Raw genomic sequence first — 20,832 nt, 5'->3', positions numbered from 1 at the left:
TGGCTTCCCACAGCCATCAGACAAATAAGCAGGCTTCAGGGTAGCAGCATAAGAAGCCCTGCACACCGCCCTGTCCAAAGGCAAATGCCAGTCAGGCATCTTCTGTAAACGGAAACCCTTTATGGTTCCGCTTAGAGGATTCTTCTTCGAACTACCCTTCCCATGATAGGAGCTGGTCTGTTCGGGGCTTGTCAGAAGCTCCCTGTTCAAGCACAAATCTCCTCCAAGCTGCCTGGCCTCGCTTGGCTCTGTTCCTTGTCACTGTAATCTATAGGTATTATTTCTAAGGCAGTGTTAATGCACTCCTCATCTGTACATTTTCCTAATTGGCTTAATATTTATAGTAGAATCTTTGGGATCCGGGCCAGTGCTCTAGTAAACTCACGCATATTTAGTAATGTGCTAATGAGGCCCCGTCCAGTCAGGAAGGGCTGCCCCGAGAGTTATGGCACTTTCGGTCGGATTCCAACTTGGCTGCTAAGAGAAGTTGCTAAATATCTTAAGTAAAAGCAGAGGTTCCCCAGGCAGCTGTTGGGTTTGCAGAGCCGTGGATGTATAAACTTTATTGGCAGTAAATGTCACTCCTCTGAGTAGATGCGTGCCCGCAGAGCCTTGGCTCCTTGGGAGTCTGGCCATGCCGGGGCTGGTGCTGGACACACAGGGGACAAGGAGGGTGGCCTTACTCTGTGGTTGGAGTTGGGGCACGGCCGCCGACAGGCACGCGGCGGTGACAGAAATTCACTCTGAGTTGCAATTAGTGGCACTGTCATTTTCGGGGGCTCCTGCCAATTAATTAAGGCTGTCAAACAGAAAAACCACAGCGTTCACATGGTAATTTATATTGGAAGAGACAACCCTCAGGAGCACAGCGGCTTCCTCCACAAACAGATTTCTCCCTCAGAGCACTGAAATAAACACGGGAAAAATAACCGAGATAAAAGATGCGCGTCGCGTGCACGCGTTCGAAGGGGTCTGCGTGGGCAAAGCAGAAAGTTAAACTGCCCTTGTTATAACTGTTAACTCTGGTCGCCAGAGAAGAAGACAGGCTGATTAAAACTCCAAACGAGCCCCCAGCTCCCTGAACCCTCTGCGTCCAGGATGATAGAATCAGAGGAGTTTATTCATGCCATTAAGCCCCAGAGAACTTAATTGAAAGAAGAGCACAGCCCGGACCTTGACAAGCGGGAGGTCACAGTAATTGCTGCCGGACATATTTAACATTAAGATAATCAGGCCATTAATTACCCTTCGGATCATTAAATCAGCCAGTTGCAAAATGAAATTTCTGCCTCTATTACTCACTTGAGAGACCACAGGGGTGGCCTTTAATTTATCAGGGAGCGTGAGCTACAAAGGCTGGGGCTGGGGGAGGGCAACCGGGGAGGGGGCTCCCCCACAGGCACGCTGTGGCAGTGGTGGCCGGGCAGGCATCAATCCGCCATGCTTGGTGATCGTGGCAAATTAACTAGGTAAGATCACCTCCCCGTGCAAAGGCAGAAGCTGGGGGTATGTAAATAGATGAGGGCAGACAGGGAGCGCAGAGTGTGCACACCACTTAGGAAGATAATAAAGGGAATCAGCCTTGATTATCAGTGCTAATTTGGACACTGCCGGTAGCTTGTTATGCGTGTTCTGAGTAGCATTTAATTAATTCAATTGCTTGTTAATGAGGGAAGTGACATGTGGGGAGCAGATGCCACCCAACTGCAGATGGACTCTGGTCAGCCCAGCAAAGGCCTTTTTTCCGTCTCCGATCCCCCCCTTCAGTTTTTCTTTCTTTCTTTCTTTCTTTTTTTTTTTTTTTTTAAGAAAGAGAATAGAGAGAAGTGTCCAGCATAGAGGAACACTCAAAAGACACAAAACATTGACCTCAGCAGGCCAAGAACTGTTGAAAAATAATCAGATGAGACAATCCCGGGGCCGCGTGGGCAGTCATGTCCCTGAGGCCACATTTAGAACAGCGCATCTTTATGCCAGAAATTTGAGCCTGAGATTACTATATTGTGATCCTATGATCAAACCTAACAAGACAAAGACGTGGCCAAGTGGGGCTGCTTTTAATATCTCCGAGTCAGCTGCGGGGATCCAATTATTTTCAGTTTGGATACATTTCACCTTTATCAATATCTCCGTGTGCATAAATAAGATGAAAGTGGCCCTGCAGAATCAAAGGGAAGTGGGACTCCCCTTGCCGGGCGGACTGGTTGGGTCTGGAAGTGTATGGCCAGTCTTCTCCCACGCAGGTTTCTGATGTGGGCCCTGCTCTTCCTATCGATGGATGGCCACGTTTCTTTATAGGTTAAAGACAGAAGAGGGTTTAGGCAGGGAGATGGAGTTCGTATAATGAGAGCGGGGTGGGGGAGGATGCTCAGAGAATGTGTACTAAACAGGCCAACGGTCCCTTCCAAGAGGCAGCAGAGTGGTAATGGGTGATTTCGGCTGTGTTCAGAGTTTCTCTTGTGAGCTGTTCCTGGAACTGAAAACACGGTCTGGCGGTCCAACTCTCTCCTATCTCCCAGCCCAAGCCAGCAGGTGCCAAGCACCTTGTAAACAGGAGGCTACCTGTACTAAAATGTAAATAGCATGGTCCCTGCTGACCCTCCCCGGGCCGGATGCCATCAGGATGACAAAGATAGGAAGCAGAGTGGGGTCAGCTACAGCGCCAAGCCCCTGGCTTCTGCCTCGTCTGGTAGGAGAACCACCTCCACCAAAGCCAATATGACGAGCTTCCGTGTGAAAGGGCAGCATGGTGCGGACTGGCCCAGGAAACATGGCCCCGAGGACAGGTGTCACAGGGGCCTGCAGCTACGTGTGCTACAGACTCCAGAGCTTCATCTCACCCGTGGGAGGGGGTAGGGGAGTGTACCAACAAGAGCACCTGACACCTAGGTGCCAGGTGACCACGCTGTGTTCTGTGCATGGCAAAAATCAGTCACTTGACTCATAATTATGGCTTTACCATAATGTGGTCATTTTTTTTTCCTTCATCTCAAAGGCTCACCAATGATCTCGGCACTCCCTCCTGTGACAGCCAATTAGTCTCTCTACATTGGAACCCAGACCCCTGCGCACCTGGTGGCTCCAGACTCAGCTGGTCCAACTGTCTATAACACAGCTTGATACACAAACATGTGCACTGAGAGTCATACAGCACACCCCCATTCCTAGCTTCAACTCCAGATAATTCTCTCCCCTGTTGCTGCCTCTACGGCCACCAACACCTCCACTTACAATCAATATTTTAAGTGTGTGCTTAAATGGTATCAATAGTGTGTGTGTGTGGGTGGGGGGCTGTTCTGATTCCAGCCCAGATGTAGTTAATTGTTGCCACACATCGATCTCCCCTCTAACATGACTTTCTCCAAATCAAACCCCCATTACAGAGGGGTGGAGGGCATCTTCTCCCCTCCTGCGACAATAAATTTAATATCGAATGCACTAGAAAAAAATGGCAGCTGTTGCAGAATCCATCCAAAAAGATTTTTTTTCCTCCTTCCTGGGAGTAATTAAAAGATGCTTTCCTTGACTAATGATCCCCCTGTTTAGGAATGGGAAGTCAATACTGCTTCAGCTGTCGTCAGCTCCGATTGATCACGGTGCTGCTCAAGTTTGAACGGCAGTTCTCAGGGCGGCTGAGGATTGCTGGAACCAATTATAGGCTATCCAGAGCTGGCCTAATAGGGGTGTGGGGACGGCAGGCAGAAGGCCAGCCAGCTGTGCCAGGCGCCTGTTCTCCCAACCTGCCTGTAGCCATGGTTAATGCCGATGCATGGTTATTTCAGGGGACTGGCTGCTTCTTTGCAGAAAGATATCGTGTGTGCTCTTTCTCCACAGTGCTATGTATGTGTGCCTGCACACAAGAGTGTGTGCATTCATGTAAGCATGTCTAGGCACATGTGTGTAAGTATTTTGTGTGTTGGGATGTGTATGCATATGTTGGGATATGTGTATATGTATGTGTTGGGGTGCATGTATGTCTGTATTAAGTGTGTGTATGTGTGCAGCAGTTTACGTTACATTCTATAGTCAGATGCATCTCTGAATCACCTTGAAACAGACCCAAATGCAGTGGGAAAACATCTGGGCCTTTATTTCAAAGAGTGACACTTGGTTTTTCCATGAACTAACACCAACATTTATGAAACTATTTCGTTTTGAGATTAACCCTGGATGCTTCTACTAACTGGCCTTGAGTCCTCAGTGAGAAGGTAGGAGGGTGGGTGGCATTTTAGACAGGCAGTACCCAGACTAGGTGTCTATTCTCTTGGGGTGAATCCTAGACTGGTCCTAGCCAAGACTTCCAGGCTTTTGTTCCTCTTTGGGGGGAGAGTGGGAGGTGGTAAGGAGGCAGGTGGCGGGGTCGTTACCGTGCTGTGCATGGGCTGCACTACTTCTCATTTATGATGCTGTCTCTAAGGCTGGGAACCAAGGCAGCCCTTGGCTTGTTCTGGGTTGGTCTTTTTGAATCACCCTGCGGCCAACTTCAGCTTTCCCTGGATGATGAACAGACGGAATGTGGTCAAACACAAACACAGACTACACGGATCCTTCTGACATCAGCTACTCTGGGCTTAAGAGCTTCCCAGAATAAACCCATCTTTGCTTCTTGTTCTGAGGAGAGTCCAGCCCTGTAGGTGGCAACATTGCTGGACATGTGTGCTGCAGGCAGAGCCTTAGCTTAGGTGACTTTATCCTCTTACGCCTCTCTCCTGAAAACCAGCCATGCAGTGACCTCCTGGAGTCAATGTCCTCAGCGGGTCCCACCAGGGCCCACCTGTCACGATACTCCTGATCCTTTATTCATTCTTTCCCTTTCGTCCTTCCCCACTCCCTGTTTGGTGATATTTATTGAATTTAACCAGACCCCCACACCCCCTCCAAAACAACCCAAAATGAAACAAAACGAACAACTTTCCTGGGATAATTTTACCAAAGGCACAAGGAAGCCTCCAGCTCTCAAGCTTGTCTGAAAGTTCAGAGACTCCACAGTCAGTTGTCAAGGTGCCCCAGCATCACACTGTATCACCACAGCCTAGGGGAGGAGTCCTGACTTGAGCAAAGGTAGTGCAGTCACCCTATTTGTGAGGAGGAAGACCCTCACCCATCTCTAAGCAGTCAGGGGAATGCATATCTGGCATAGTCAGTGCTGGGCAGAGTAGAAAGCTAGAGCCTGGAGTTGAAGGCAGACAGCAGTCAGAACTGTCCACTGCCCACAGAGCAGTCATTCATTCCCTGCTGGGTGCATGAAGACAATCACATCACACATGGTGTCTAACTGTTCTAGAATCTTCTAGAAGAAGAGCCAACATTTCTAATTCACAGATGGCATTAAACACATCTATATGTTTCGTTTGAACCGAAATGGTCAGGTGTATAAAATTAAACTTTTACTAGCTCATTTCAATGTTTTTGTTTTTTTTTTCACACGTTAAACAATTTAACTTCCAATCATTTTTTTTTTTTTTTTGGATTTTTAAATTGAAATTTAACTACAGTATGAACAAAATAGGTACCACAAAGCAAACTAACATTTTAGGACTGTGTGGAATGAAGAGTCTCGCTGGCTTCCATGTGAGTGTTAGATCAGGACAACAGTTTCTTGGAGGGCAGGATACCTTTGATTTGTAAGAGATCTACCCCTTATCTGTACTGCACAGACGGACCACGCAATGAGGAGCTGGCATAGTGAGCCTCTGGGGTTTTAACAAGCACACTTGGGTGCACCTTGCTGGCCCTCCCTTCCAGTTCCCCTTCCCATCTCAGCTAACAGAAGCCAGAAGAGGAGGGTTAAATGTACACCAGCTGCACTCCTGCTGTGCACCAGAAGGGGCGTCGCACATTTGTTTTGCAGTGTTGGTAATATAAACTCAAGTCAGCAGATCTCAGGATACCACTGTCCAGGAAACCTGGACATGTAGCCTAAGCTCCCACCAGTTTATAGCGGCTCGGGGTCTGACTGTGTCTCATCAGTGGCAAAACATACCAGACAAACTCCAGGTGCTGAGCAGGACAAGAGCCTCTTCCTCGTGGTTCGTTGAGACCTCGTGACTGCGGTTGGGGGTGGGGGTGGGGCGCACAAGAGCACCCAGGACCTGAGAACCTTGATGTCCTCGGTTAGACCAACCAGAGATGAGCTGGCTCCCTGTGCTACTTCAATTTCTTTGAAATTGGGCTATTTCAGCCACCTCTTGGGGGAATTAAATATGTATGCATATTCTCAAAAATGGTTTATAATCACTGTAGATGAAAAATGAGAAACTAAATGGCCTCAAAATAAATGTGTTTTCACCCTGGGTAACAATTAGCATTAACGAGGAGTCATCCTACATTGTGTTTAACTGTACTTCATTAGATGTGTTAGAAGTCTGTTTTAGAAAATAAAATACATTCTCTTATCATAAACACACTTGTTGGCAGGGGCACGTGAGAGGGTTGGATATCCACAAGATGCTTACCAAGGGTATAAGAAAGAATACAAAACCAAAGAATCAAAAATTTATAATTAGTGTTAGCACAGCCTGTACCTATTAGAAATATATTAATTAAAGTAATATATTCATAAGATTAGAAGCCTAATACATTTCTAAGAGGGGAGAGGAATCCCCAAGGCCTAGAAATAAACATAAAAAATTAAGGCGTTTGAATCATCCAGTCTGCTCTGCACCAATTTCAAACACTGATGCTTCTAGTCTAGGCGGGTCAGAATCTCAATAGGCTGTAAGGGCTCTGGCTGCAGCTGCAGCTGAGGTCACCCCCAGCCATGTAACTTCTGGGGAGCATCTGTGAGTTCTTACCTGGTGGAGTCCAGTGAGGGCTTTGTCCGTCCCTGGCTGCCCTCTTCCCACACGCTGTTGGCCAGCTCATTCCCGATGGACGACATCACCTTGATCAGCTCCATGGGCCAGTCGTCCAGGTCTAGCGATCTGACCCGAGAGAGGTGGGTGCCGAGATTCCGGTGGATCCCCGAGCACTCGATACACATGAGGGCTCCCAAGTTCAAACTGGCCCAGTTAGGGTCTACCGGGAGAGAGACAGGAGCAAAACTCAGTCAGACTGCCACCAGTCACTCTCAATGTCCCTGGACTCTCACCTCAACAACTAGTCAGTCTCCATATGACTTAGAGCTGCTATGGTGCCAAGGGAGACATGGTGGGTTGCTGGCAGCAGGGTGTGCATCTGGACAGAAATACCTTTTGTGACACTTCCACAGGACTGGTGCACAGCACAAAAAATATCCTGTGTGTTAAGATGTCTACTGTGGCCTCCTTATGATGGAGGGAAACTGGGTGACACAAAGGCCCAGGTCACATCCAAGGCTGCACTGGCTCCCATATCTCTTTTGTTATTGTCAACACAGCTTGGGCAAACTTCAAAGATTAAAGAGGCACACTTCTGTGAGAGAGTATGGCCGGCAAGGGCCTTGCTTAAGAGGACCCACTGCAGAGATGCACAGGGCTCCACTGGTCACTGGCAGGTCAGCGGACCGGTAAGACAGAGTTGTATCAGGACCCAGCTCCTCCAACCATGACTTTTTTTTTTTTTTTTTTTTTTGGTTTTTCGAGACAGGGTTTCTCTGTATAGCCCTGGCTGTCCTGGAACTCACTTTGTAGACCAGGCTGNAGTGCTGGGATTAAAGGCGTGCGCCACCACGCCCGACCAACCATGACTTTTAAAGTGGACAGTGTAATGTTTCAAGCTGGGATAAACGACTCATACAGAGAATGGCTTTGGGACAAAGCTGTCATTGTGTGAAACTGGATGCCACCATCAGAAGATCAGGAATTTGGGTGCAGGGCTGGCTTTGAACTTACAATCTCTAGGTGTTTTACAAAGACAAGTTGGCCTTGATGGCTACTTCCTCTTACTGTTGACAGAAAGGCTAAACCCACACAGGTAGAACTAGTATTTACCCAAGTCTACCAGAAGAGTCAGCAAAAACTGATCTGACCCAATGGGGAGATTTCTTGTTCTCTACAGAGCCAATGACCATCGATGGCTGCATGGTGGCTAACCAGATGTCAGCCAGCCATGTATTTAGCATGACTATATCTCTACAAGATGGCTGGCTTATATCGCAGAGAAGGCCTGTGTTTTCAGAGATGTTCTGATGGGGAAGGGAAAACCTAGGTCTCACACAGAAGCAGAACAGGATACAGAAACACAGAGGCGCCATGTGAAGACAGGGAAGGACTAAGTTGTAGGTAGAAGACAACTGTGCTGTCGTTTGGATGTGAAAATGTACCCCAAAGGCTCACGTGTCTGAACACTTGGTCTCCATATGGTGGCGCTGTTCTGGGTGGGTGTGAAACCTTCTATAGGCGGGGCTTAGGTGGAGGAAGTGGCTCTCTAGTGGGAAAAGCCTTGAGGTTTGGAGCTTAGTCCCATTTCCTGTCCTTGACTGACCTCTTATCACCAGAGGACCCATCCCCACCATATGACATACTATATAACTCCTCACACTAAAGTCAAAACGAACCTTCTTCCCTCCCTACTTGCTTCTTGTCAGGTATTTTGTGGTCTCAGAGTGGTCTCAGAGCAGCAAGTGGGCACAGCACACAGGCATCATGGGCCTGACTCAGCTGTTGAAGAGCCACATATCTTCTTTAGCAAGGCTCTCACCTGGTGTCTGCTATCCCTCACAGCTCAGCTTCTGCCCTGCTTTCTCTATCGCCTCACTCGCTGAGACAAGACAGCCACAGCTGCCAGCCACCTCCATGGCTAAATCCTTCAGCCCACTCTTGGCCTCTTGTCCACTGCCAGTCTCTTGACACTCAACTCTGATGAGGTTGAAGTTAAATGTCTCTTTGGATTTTTCTCTTTGGTTTTTGTCTTTTCCCAGCATTTTCTCCTTCCTAGGGGCACTGCTGTAGTCAAAGACACTTGCCCTTTACAGGTATTTACCACATTGCCTCGACACCCTGAGAGCATGCTCATGCCACAATGCTTGTGGGGTACGGAGACTTGTTTCTTGGCATTGCGTCAAAACTAGGTACTTAAAACTCTTCCCTGACTGCTCACATACTTCTTACCGGCCCTCCAGGTATCTTATGGCCTCTGAGGGAAGCAAGAGGACCGGGAAGGGTGTGGGCTGACTGGAACAGCCCTGCTTGCTACTGTGGCCTAGACAGACTGCCAAGACCGTGGGCTCTTCCCTCCCTGACCTGTCAAAGGGCCCATGACTATATCAACTATCATTCGTGGGGACTTGAAAAGGCAGCATGTGTGGACTGGATGCAGCAGCGCACTTGGTGAAGAGTCTTGAACCTCTTTTCCTGAAGCTTCCAACCCTGCCTTTATCATTTCTGTGCCACCCACTCACATGACCTTGTCTACAGTCTGGTTCCATGGCCTCCCCTTCCTGCTCATCTTGAGCATGCGCATCCTCACACCCCCCCCCCCCCCCAAATCAGGAAAGACCTGTGACCTCCAATTTGCCACACGCTACAGCTCCTGTAAAGCCATGGGTTGGTTTCTTTTTGAGGAACCTTTAGATGCATGCTGGAAACGATTACAGACATCAATCTCTGGATTGGATTTTTTTTTTTTTAAATATGCCTCAGGTTTTGCGCTTAAAAAAAAAAAAGGTCTGGTTTAAGGAAAGTTTTGGATAAAAACACACTTCAAATAAATGTTCTTTCTCTTTCCAACTCACGTTTTGAAAGTAAAATTTAAAGACTCAAACAAAAAGAGAGACTTTAAAGCAGTATCCAAAGGAGCCCGAGGAAGATGCCCTTCCTGCCCGAGGATGGGCTCCTGCTGGGCTGTGGTCAGCCAGGCCACTGTGGACAAGGGCTGGCCAGGGCCCTTGGGGGAAGCTCAGTTCTTCCCCTTCCTCTGGAGCAAGCCTGGCCTAGCGACTTGGTGTCTCCTGAGGAGATGCTCACAATCCACCGGCAGGCAGGCCTCCAACTCACCCTGCTGTTCTATTCTCACACAGTGAGCTGGTGGTCAGGCAGCCTGCCCCATAAACCAGCTCAGAGTCCTGTTCCTGCTGTGAAATGCGGACAGTCCATCCCGCCTACGAATGCATAAAGACCTCGCTATCTCTCCTAGAGGTACCTGAGCATCCGCATCACCTCCTCCTTTCCAGCCTGAGTTGCCACTCCTCCTGTTCACCCAGGGAGGCCTCTGTGAGGGAGGCAGCAGTCTCCAGTCACACCCCTTCCTCATTCCCTACTCTTCTGCAGAGCCCCACTGACACGCCAACTCTGGCAGGAAGCTTCCTTTGAGGTGGACGGTCCAAGGTCCAAGGCGCCCTTTGTCCTTCTCCGAGGCTCTAGACTGTGACGTGTGTGCTTATGCTTTGCCCCCCAGGCCCACTGATGTCATGGCCAACGACAGAGGTGCTCAGTTCCCAGACTTCCCTCACAGGAACCAGCATCTTTTTGAGTTTGAATTGTTCTTCTTTCCCTCTTCAAGCCTCTCTGTGACAATAAATGGGCAAAGTTTCCTCTACATAGCTTCTGAGGGTGTAGACTTAGAACAAAAGCAAGGCTCTACATTCCAGGATGTAAGAAGGAAACCAGTGTGACATAAAACTGGGCTAACTCCAAGGGATGCAGTCATGACAGTTTTGGTCCTTTGCCCATCGTGATGCCTGAGGCTGAAGCAGGGCACAGAGCAGTCCAGCATACAAGAAATGGCCCGCTTCTACCAGGCAAGCCATGTAAAGGATACTGTGTTAAGATAAAACCCAAACTTAAATATGTCAAGCCCTCTGTGCCATGAGCCCTCTCTGTTGTAGCCGATAAGGATCCAGGACCACCATCATCCTGTGTACTTACTTTGGGTGTCACAGTCCACGCAGTGCGAGTTCCCTCTCATGTTACGGATGGACTGCAGGGCCATGGCTTCGCTCTGGCTGGTTAGTCGGGACTAGGCACAAAGGAAGGCAGAAAATGCAAGATATGAATATTCGGAAGAAATCCACACATCTAACAATGTCAGAAAAAAAAAACAAAAACCAAACAGATTATACACAGGTGCAACAGTAATTTCCAAATAATTACTCCTTTCCTGGTGTCGGAGGGAAGTCTGTGAGGGAGAGGCAGGTTGTACGTCAGGGTTATTGGCTGAGATGGACTCTGCCCAAAATGAGCAAAGTGCTCAGACTGCCATCATTTGTGAATAAACCAGAGACTGCTATGCAGAGAATGTCACTAGCTAACACACCTTCAGGGGCACATACCTCCTTAGTGTGAAGATAAAGGAACAAGGAAAAAAAAAATCTGTGTATTAGCCAAGGGTCACACCTTATGCAGCATGCTTGGTTCTTCATCAGGAAACCCTTGACCAAGCCCTGAGAGCTTTCCTCATGTGAGGCTCAATCAGTTGCTACAGCATCAAATCAAAGTGACTCACTGGAGTGAGGCAGGGGCATTTATTTTTAAGCAGACTTGATGGCCTTCAGAATACATTTAAAAAAAAAAAGGCTCACCTGTTGTGGCAAGGTTAGAAAATATGGGAAAAGACACAAACATTTATGAACTAGGATTTGATTATCCAGAGAGCTCCTGGCTCAGTGGTTCTCAACCTGTAGGTTGTGACCCCGTTGGTGGGGTCACAGGGGTCACATATCAGATATCCTGCATATCAGATGTTTACATCATGATTCATAACAGTAGCAAAATTAGTGATGAAGTAGCGATGAAATAACTTTGTAGTTGGGAGTCACAACATGGAGAACTGAATTTAAGGGTCACACGGTGTTAGGAAGTTTGAGAACCGCTGCTCCGGCTATTTCTCTGTGCCTCTGTGCACAGGCACTGTAGGAAAGCCAAACGGGTATATGCTGCCTATCAGCATGCCTTTTTAGCCTAGTCATTCTGCCTGTCACTCAATGCCAACCGAACCTCTGACTTCATCACTAAGTGCGTGCATAGGAGTCCACGGAGTGAGGGTACAGCACGTTCCTTGACTATACATCTGGACTGTTCTTATTGTCTTAGACCTTGGACAGTGCTGTGAGGAGCATGCTACCTGTAAACCTCTACACACATTCCCAATTATGCAACGCAGGAAGGATGAAATCTTGAAAGCAAAAGGGCAGAGCGGGTAATGATGTGTGTATTTTTAAAAATTTTGTTTATTCAATATGCATTTGAAATTACAGTTAAAGCCACAGCTGATCAGTTTCATAACTTAGAATAAATTCTGTTTGTGTACAAATTCTTTACAAATTAAGGTACCTTGTGCTAACAATTTATCTCTTGTTACTTAATAATAAGTTATCTATTTGTTGCTATTGCTTAATCCGCATTATGAACTATGTTTTTATTCCCTTTTGGAATCAGAAATCATTTTTTAACAACTTGATTTGTGTAAGGTGCCACACACACACACACACACACACACACACACACACACACACACACACAGTGGTCTGACTATCTGCCTCCATAAACCTGTAATATTCTGTGGCTCACTGGTCAGCTTCTCTGAGTCAGATTTGGATTATCTACCAGGAGCTGAAATACTGGGTACTGCTCTTTCTAATGGAGTCTGGACTTCCTCAAGCCATCTGTGATGGGGGTACTGTATGTGACCTTCTCACAATCAAACCAGCAGCTACCCAGGTTCACATCTGGTGTCCTTGAGTTGCTCATAGGGTCCCCTCCCAGGGGAAGCCATTTCTACAAGTATGTTTGCCCATGGATACAAAGGACAGCTCTGGTGGGCTTGCATCTGCTTCTGGTCCAATGTATCTTATTGTCTGGGTTCAGAGTAGCAAGCTGGAAAAAGGCTCTCAAGGAAGTAAAATGGGAGAAGCCAGCACTGGCCAGAGCTTCTGGAATCAAAGAGAAAAGGGGTATGGCTACAGTCAGAGGATGTGAGATTAATTTGTCCGTACAACCTGGGATGCGCTTGTCTGATCAGCAGTGTATGTCCCCTTTCCTGCTCTGAAGCTACAATCCCAAGCCTGTGGATGGCAGGTGTCATTGTGCCCATTGGTGAGGAGGGAGACACATGGTGGTTGGACGGGGACATGACCTGGGAATTCAGGGAGCTCAGAATAAAAGACTGTGGTTCTTCCCAGTTGGGTATAAACTATCTTCTAAGAGAGAAGCAAATTACATAAATGCTAATAATGGCTGTGGTCTGGCTTACCCTGTCTGGCTCAAGAGGGTAATGAAATAACACACCCTGTCTCTCTGAAAAACAGACTCCCTTCTTAATGACAAAGCTGGCCATACATCACGGGCAGAGGCTTCTTTAAATGCCTACAAATGAAACCGCAGGTGGATGGCAATGTCTTTCTTTGGTTTCCAGTAGATCGCAGTTTGAAAAATCAAAATGCTCACTAAGAATCTCAATGGGTCAGCAAAGGGTCCTGACTATCTAAGGGTTCAAAGACTGAAATGGAAAGAACCCGGCTGGGAAAGACAGACCAGTATAAGGAAGATCACCGAGCAGCGGCCTGGAAAATGCACTGAACACACTTTTATTCCTGGCCAAACAACTGCTGGAGGACTCTTTTTAATTACTGAATGAAACATACACCAGACTTTAAAAAAACAGAAAATTCACCCTGCCCAAACTCCCTACAGTCTCCTGTGCGTCTGTATCCCCGTGACATTGGAGACATTTATCAGGGCAGCATAGGGCATCTTTTAAGTCCATGTCTCTTTTTCTGATTTATTCTGCCTCAAACAATAACAACAAAAAAATAAGTATGGGCGCATAAGCAGGCAGAGTCCAAAGGCTCCATCGCCTACAGAGAAAGGCGAAAGCTTCCCATGTAGCCCTGGCCGCCACAGCAAAGCTTCCCGTCGGACACCCTGCCACACACGGACGGCCAAGCCAGGACACCAAACATGCACGGTGTTTGTAGATACAAAGTGGTTTTATCTTTTCAATTACTTAGTTTTTTTTCCTCACAAAGCATGCCTGGGTCTTGTCATCCACACAAGCCATCTGACGCCTCTGTCCCCCCCTGGGGCTCCACTTGGGCCTTCTCTTCCCTTTAATGATCACCAGCCTTGATTGTGGGGCAGCCTGCTGTGGACCTTACCTTATTCTTGCTGCTCTCGCACGACTGCAGGCTGGCGAGGATCTGGCTCTCGATGGCTTGGACCCATGCGTCTCGCTCCTCGTATGTGGTGGCTTCAAAGTGCCACGTCTGGCCAGTGAGGGACACAATGATAAACTCCAAGTTTTCTTCTTGCTCTGGAACACAGAGGTGGGATGAAGAGCTCACTTTCATGACAGCAGCGCCCAAACCCATCCTGTCACAAGTGCCTCTGGATTTAATGGCACCGGCATGGGGCTGGTGGCACACATGGGATGGGAGTGCTGAGATCTGATCCGCATGCCTTCCAAAAGCCAGCAGAGATAACTAGGTTTCAGTCGATGCTTGTGGGGGACGGGGAGAAAGGAAAGACAGTGTAGAATGTCAGGATCTCTGTGTGGGCACAGACCAAGTGACTTGGGAAAGGGAAGTCTGCAACTTACAGCTGGCCCTTGGGTCTGCAGGAGGAAAATGGAGTTAGTTCTGCTAGATATGAAATCAGACTATGAATGCAGTTGGATCTGGATCCAGGTGAGCTGGGAACACTAAGGTGGGTGTCCTTCCAGGGCCAGGCAACTACCAGTGGGAGCGGTATTGAGACTTGGACAAAGTGAATCCAGGCAACTCAGAGGGCTTTAGTAGACACAGGTCTAGCTAGGTGACCACAGAGAGACATGTGCTATGAAAGGGGAAGAGAAGCTGTGTCCACATCGTGGGATACGACCTGCCCCGCTGTCCTTAGGTAAGTTCCACTCCTGAGGCTCATTCTCCTCCACTGGGGATCGGGCACAGGCAGCTCCTAAGTTTATCATGAGCTAAATACTGTGCATGAGCACACCAGTGCACAGCCTGGCCTCAGGAAAACACAGCCAGAAGCCAAGGCTAGACCCTACACATGCCTCAGCAGAGGAGGAGTTTGTAACACTGGCCTAGCACTGGCTATGTGGTCAAGTGTAGTCACAATAAAAGAGTAACCTGCAGACTGGCTTATCAATTAAGTCATCCTCCGTCCACCCCCACACCCCACCCTGCCTTGTGCAGACAAGGACACGGTGGGTCACTTGTTCCTAAGGAACCCCTTCCCGCCTCCTGATCTCATGGATGTCACTAAGCCCTACTCCTAGGAACTGAGACACTAATGGGACACTCATTGATGCTCTCAATGTAACACTTCCACTACCACCACTGCTGCCACCACCACCACCACCACCACCACCACCACCACCGGTCACTATGGCACACTGTGTGTCACACTTGTGTGGAGTGTTTTGTGTTCTGAGATGCTAACGTAAGCAAGCTGGCTCTCTGAACCTTTACACGGATTAGCAGGCCTTTGCCAGGCTGCTCAGTCTGAACACCATCTGGAGGGTGGGTAAGCACATCTCTGTGGAGACCCCTAGCTTCTCCCAGAGAGCCCAGCTTGCTTGGCACTGGCCATGTGTGTTCTCTTTGGGTTTTGGAACCTGAGTAGTAAGAATTCAAAGGGCAGGCCTTGGCATGAATGGCGCTCTGTGTGGAGTGGAACAAGTCCACGTACTGTATGGAGGACGGCTGGGGAGGAGGCCTTAGGCCTCTGGACATGGGGACTAGTTGTGTTTTCATTAAAAAAAAAAAAAAGACCATATATGGTAACTTCAGACAGACAGGATTCTCCAAAGTTAACCTGCAGCCAGCCACACCCTGCAATTACCAGCAGCCGCGTGGCATCTGTAGTCTTGAAAAGACCCATTCTCTTGATCCACAAGTGTCTATGTCAGGATACTATTCATTCATTACAACTTTTACCACACAGGGGTGAATAAGACAACACCCTGAATCAGGACTGAAACTCCTAATGGAAGGACAGGTAGGGCAGGGACAAGCTATATAATTCATGGGTAGAAAAGAGGGACATTTGGTCATTCACCGAGGGACGTGAGTACTGTTCATGGAGACATTTGTGCATAACCTTATGTCACCTTGCATTTGTGAAACTCAAGTATGGTAAGAGTTCCCTCTGGCCGGGATTTACTGCAGGTTCAGGGGAGAAATGACGACCATGAGCCTCTCAGTATAGAGCTCTGGACACTGCTCTCCCTTGGAGGATTTCTGCCCGTGCTTCTAGCCGGGATCACCAGCTGCAGTGTGAGCGGGAGGCAATGGGTTTAACTGGCACCAGGTACAGGCATGGTCTCAGGGCTCTCAGCTACCCGCTCCAGGTCTTGGGTATCAGAGCCTGATCTCTGAAGGACCCTACTCTGTAGGGACACTCATACTCAGGTGACGGCTGTGTATCCAAGTGCTACAAGGATATCACCAAGCTGTCTGTGTCGTTCTGATTCCAGCTTGGGTAGCTGTAATACGCAGAGGGAGCTGCCAAGGCCCACCCTGGCTCTGCCTTGTCCTGGGAGCCATGTGCCTCTGTAAGGTACCCAAAGGGGCAGAGTTCATAGGAGCACCAGGATCCTGTCGCGTCCAGTAGAATCCACTGCACCACACTGCCAGCTTTCCTTCCAGTGGACACAGACATCCCTCTGCCCCGTTCCTGGTGGTTTTCCTATATTGCACCTCTCCGCTTCTTCACGGCCACCTTTCGTATGTTCTTGAGGATCTCCTCATTCTACCCCAAGCTCCCAGAGTCCTTCTATAAATGTGACCACTTGCCTAGGATGTACACCCCACAGACAGACACCTTTCTATCCCACCCCATGCAGAGTGTCACCTCACACTGTGCACTCCTGTGCTCAGTCCTCCCCTGGTCTCTCCCTCACAAGCACTGCTCTGACTCCTCACTTCTAAGCCCATGAATGAGCACCCAGTCTGACCCCGTTTCTCTGAAACAGCTGGCACTGCATAGATACCTCTTCTGTCTCCTGAATGCTCAGCCATGCGGAATCCCCCACTTGGATGGGAGAAAGGTATACAGCTGGGAGAGTAAGAGGGAGGCCAGACAAGTTACACGGTGCAGTGCCTCCCATTCCGGAGGCTGGAAGCAGATTGTATGGCCACCTCACAAGCCTGTACCCCTCTTTCACCTGGCCCATGCTTTTATAGGGGTCTTGAGTAAAGTATAGTCATCCATCTTAAAAAGAGGGAATTTGGGGAGGGCAGTAAAGCCCAGAGATAATATATTCTGTGGGTACATAAAGCAATCTGAAAACTCAAGAGCAAAAGTGTTTTGAAACCTGAAACTTTCTGAGGCTTGCTGTAATACACTTCATTCCAGAATATGACAGATGTTAACCCTAAAGCCTAAGAACACTCTGTACCCAAGGGGTGTGGTCCTGCCCTGCCCTCTAGGGGACGCCACTGAGTACCACCAGCACATTGCAGTAAACAAGTGCTAGGAAGTCCAACAGCTTCCAGGGCCCAAGCCCAGATGTTCCTGCAGCCAGCTGGCTACACCTTCCTGTCCCACAGCTGGTTATACGGGATGTTTTACTGTCTTTATGGCCTTTACCACTTCACAAAGGTTTCTGTCACTTAGAACAAGTACTGATGAAGCCAGTGAACAGGTACTGGCCGGATCTGCCAGGGAACAGTGAATGCTTATGGATGGCCCCCCTGCCCCCCGGAGGCTTTCAGACTTGATCCATGCTCAGACTTGTACGGTGTGGCGGTGACTGAGAAAGCGGATGGCCCAATGGAACACTCTCCTTCCTGTAATGCTCAGACATATTACCAGGTGTCACAGTGCCAGTCAATTCCCCAGTGGCCAGAAGGCTGTGTTACTTTATAAACTGACAGTTGCTGATACTAGGTTTCTTTTAGCAACCAGCTCTAAAACTGATCTTAAGCACAACTGGCAGTGTGGGGTGGATCAGTCAGAGAGCTGAGCACTATAGCCCTCTATTTATGTATGGGCTTTTGAAACTGGGCCTAAGATTCAAGATCCCACCTTGCCTCTGTCTCCCAAGAAGATGACAGGTGTCCCTCACTGCCACCGCCTCACGCCCAAATGATAGATACTTGGATAGTGAGAAGGGCCCGTTTTGGTGTTTTTATCCCTGGTGTCATTGCAGATACAAACCAACTACTAATGACAGGTATAGTGGCTTATGTAGAGTTTACTTTAAAGAGTCTCACGGCTATAGAAGACCCAGTTGGCACATATGTTAGAAGCATGTTCTTAGTTTGAGATATCCACACAATCACAAAGTTATTTCCCACCCCAAAGAGAAGCCCAAAGGCCACCTCACCCTAGCCTGAAGTTCCAGGCTATGTACATTCTGGTCCCCAGCTCGCTGAAACAGTGATTGGGCTCCGGGGGACTTGAACAGTTTTCTGTATTTAACGGTTGGCTGTGGAAAGGTCCACTATAATAGTATTTTAGAGCCATGAACCTGTCGAAACCAACCTGCCCAATTATTCCCAATGACATTAATAACACTGGATAGTGCACTAATTGTGTCCAGTTTCTATGCAGACTCGGCCCCGGGGGGCTAATTTTGCCTCCTCAGGGGCGAGCATCTCAGCCATCAGACCGACTTCACAGGGAATCCCTCCTCATTACACAAGTCTAGGCTGTCAAACTTTTTTTTCCCTTAAAGGTTAATGGGCCAATCAGTCATCAATTATTTTTGTGGAATTCTAGCAGGCAAAGGGTTAAAGGGCTACAGACAGCTGAAAATAGTTCAAATATGTGGCGGCTGTTTTTAACCGGAGACACCTGATGAGGATGAATACAGAGAATGGGGAAGAGCTGGACATTTGCCGATACTGACCTCACAGATGGAATGGGAAAGACAGCTTCCACCAAGACCAAGGCCCCACCAGAGCCATGCTCCAAAGTGGTGTGACCTGACAAGGGAGCCGAGTGGGTTTGTTTTCCAAATTGAAAGGATGAATGGCCTGCCAGGGACACTTATGTCAGCCTGTCACTGGTCACATGTGAGTCTGCACTCTGGAGAAGGAAGATGGTCTCCCAGGCTTCCTGGAGCCTGGGATCTGACCCTAAGGTCCATCAGGGATTTTGGCCATAAGGCAGAACATGCTTCCTGCTACACTAATGAGCAGGGACTTAGCAAGAATGACGTGGGCTTTTGGCACTGTGCAGAAAGGAGGGCTCAGGTGAAGGAGGGAAGTATCCACATTGGTATGGCTGATGTCAGTCACGAGTGCAGTAAGCCTAGAGGTATCCAGATGGGCACCACTGAGCATGACCAGAAAATAAAACAGCCGAGGCCCCCCAGGGAGAAGGGCATCCTGTCCTTGGTTTCTGCCACAGAAGGATGGGCCTTTGGTAGGGCATACCATACCTCTGCTCAACACAGACACCAACTCTGCCCTCCATTCATAAACGTTGGCAAGGGGTTTCTTTAGTGGAAGATCCACATGGTGGAGAAGGGTTTCTCTTATACACTTGTTTACAGGGTGCCTGAGAGCAGGTCATTGCACCTCTCTGTAAAGAATCCTGCCTGAGTGTGGGAGGTAGGAAGGAGACTCTAGATTGCTTGAAGCTGGGGATACAGAGAGCTAGCAGCCACATTTTGTGGGTCTGTCTCCACCTTCCTTTTGCAAGGGAAGATATCCCTGGGATCTAAAGAGCCCACTGACTACTGTCCTTGATGTTAATTGTAAACAGACAGACAATGCTTACAGTTTCAGTCTCTGGGTATCTCGCCACCTGGGCCTGTGGGCCCCCGTGAAGCAATGTCACACACAGGCTCAGCCTTGTATGCTAAATTTTTGAGCAATATATGTTGTACAATGCTTCCGTGTTTGTCCTTTAAAAGCCTAAACACAGCTGGGCAGTGGTGGCGCACGCCTTTAATCCCAGCACTTGGGAGGCAGAGGCAGGCAGATTTCTGAGTTCGAGACCAGCCTGGTCTACAGAGTGAGTTCCAGGACAGCCAGGGCTACACAGAGAAACCCTGTCTCGAAAACAAAACAAACAAACAAACAAACCCCCCCCCCCACTTGACATGTAGTTTAGGTATTTTATCAGATGGAGGAAGCCAATTTGATAAAGTTTAAACTGTCAGCTCAAACCCACCATAGCATAAAGGTCAGCTTTGCTCTTAAATTTCCTTCTGTTTCTAAAGGGAAAGATGGATATGATGAACGTGATGGCCAAACAGTGCTCTGCATATCAGTGTTGGGAAGCTGTCTCTGTCTTTTCTGTTTTGGGTCCCCTGGGCCCCCAACCACCCTCCCCCTCTCTCTGCTTGCCCAAGTGTTTTGAGTGCCCAGCATGGTCAACATGGTCAATCTCGCTTTTCTTCCCCTGAAGCCAATTCTGGAGCAGAGATTTCACAATCTGGCTTTAGCTCCTATTTGAATCCTAGGTCCAACTGCCATTCGTAGTTAGCACCCATTTCCTCTCTCCCTGCATCATGGTTCTGTCTCAAGACATGAGCTCTCAGCTATTGCTCCCTGGCTGTCTGCCTGCCTGCTGCCATGCTTTCCACCATACTGGCCATGGATTCATCGTCTGAACCTGTGAGCCCCAACAACCCCTTTCTTCTATACCTCTAGGCATTGTGTCTTGTCAGTAACTGAGGCAGCACATTAACACAGTCAGCACTTAGGTATGCTAGCTTCTGCCACTTTGTCCCTGCACTGACAAGTGATTTTTCCATGGAGTGAGTCTTTGGGTTGAATTTTAGTAACTAAGTCAGAACTCCACAGACCAGATCCTGCTTGAGAGGCCTATGCCACACAATGATGACCCAGAGTAGGTTTTCTTTGTCCTTCTCTGGACAGAAATGGTAGAGAGATCAGAAATGTTGGGCCATTTCTGCGTTTGGCTGATCCTAGGATACACGGGTCATCTGCAGTGTGAGGTGACTATACTCAGGCACTCTCTCTCTGCTGACTGGCAGAAGGTTGGGCTCTGCATACCG

At 48.4% G+C, this 20,832-nt stretch overlaps 1 protein-coding gene across 7 annotated transcripts in view; it reads right to left on the bottom strand.

The window, feature by feature from the left end:
• Agap1 (ArfGAP with GTPase domain, ankyrin repeat and PH domain 1) overlaps positions 1–20,832 on the bottom strand; it is a 435,940-nt gene that overhangs the window by 46,070 nt on the left and 369,038 nt on the right. For all 7 annotated transcript variants that reach the window (XM_021160509.2, XM_021160592.2, XM_029480713.1 and 4 more), the window contains 3 exons: positions 14,012–14,166; positions 10,785–10,875; positions 6,795–7,017 (listed from right to left, as the gene is read on the bottom strand). In XM_021160509.2, coding sequence (XP_021016168.1) covers positions 6,795–7,017; positions 10,785–10,875; positions 14,012–14,166 — 469 coding nt within the window. The remainder of the gene's footprint in view (positions 1–6,794; positions 7,018–10,784; positions 10,876–14,011; positions 14,167–20,832) is intronic.

Source organism: Mus caroli, chromosome 1 (genome assembly GCF_900094665.2).
Source record: "Mus caroli chromosome 1, CAROLI_EIJ_v1.1, whole genome shotgun sequence".
Taxonomy (NCBI): Eukaryota; Metazoa; Chordata; class Mammalia; order Rodentia; family Muridae; genus Mus; species Mus caroli.
This window is presented reverse-complemented; position numbering and strand designations above follow the sequence as displayed.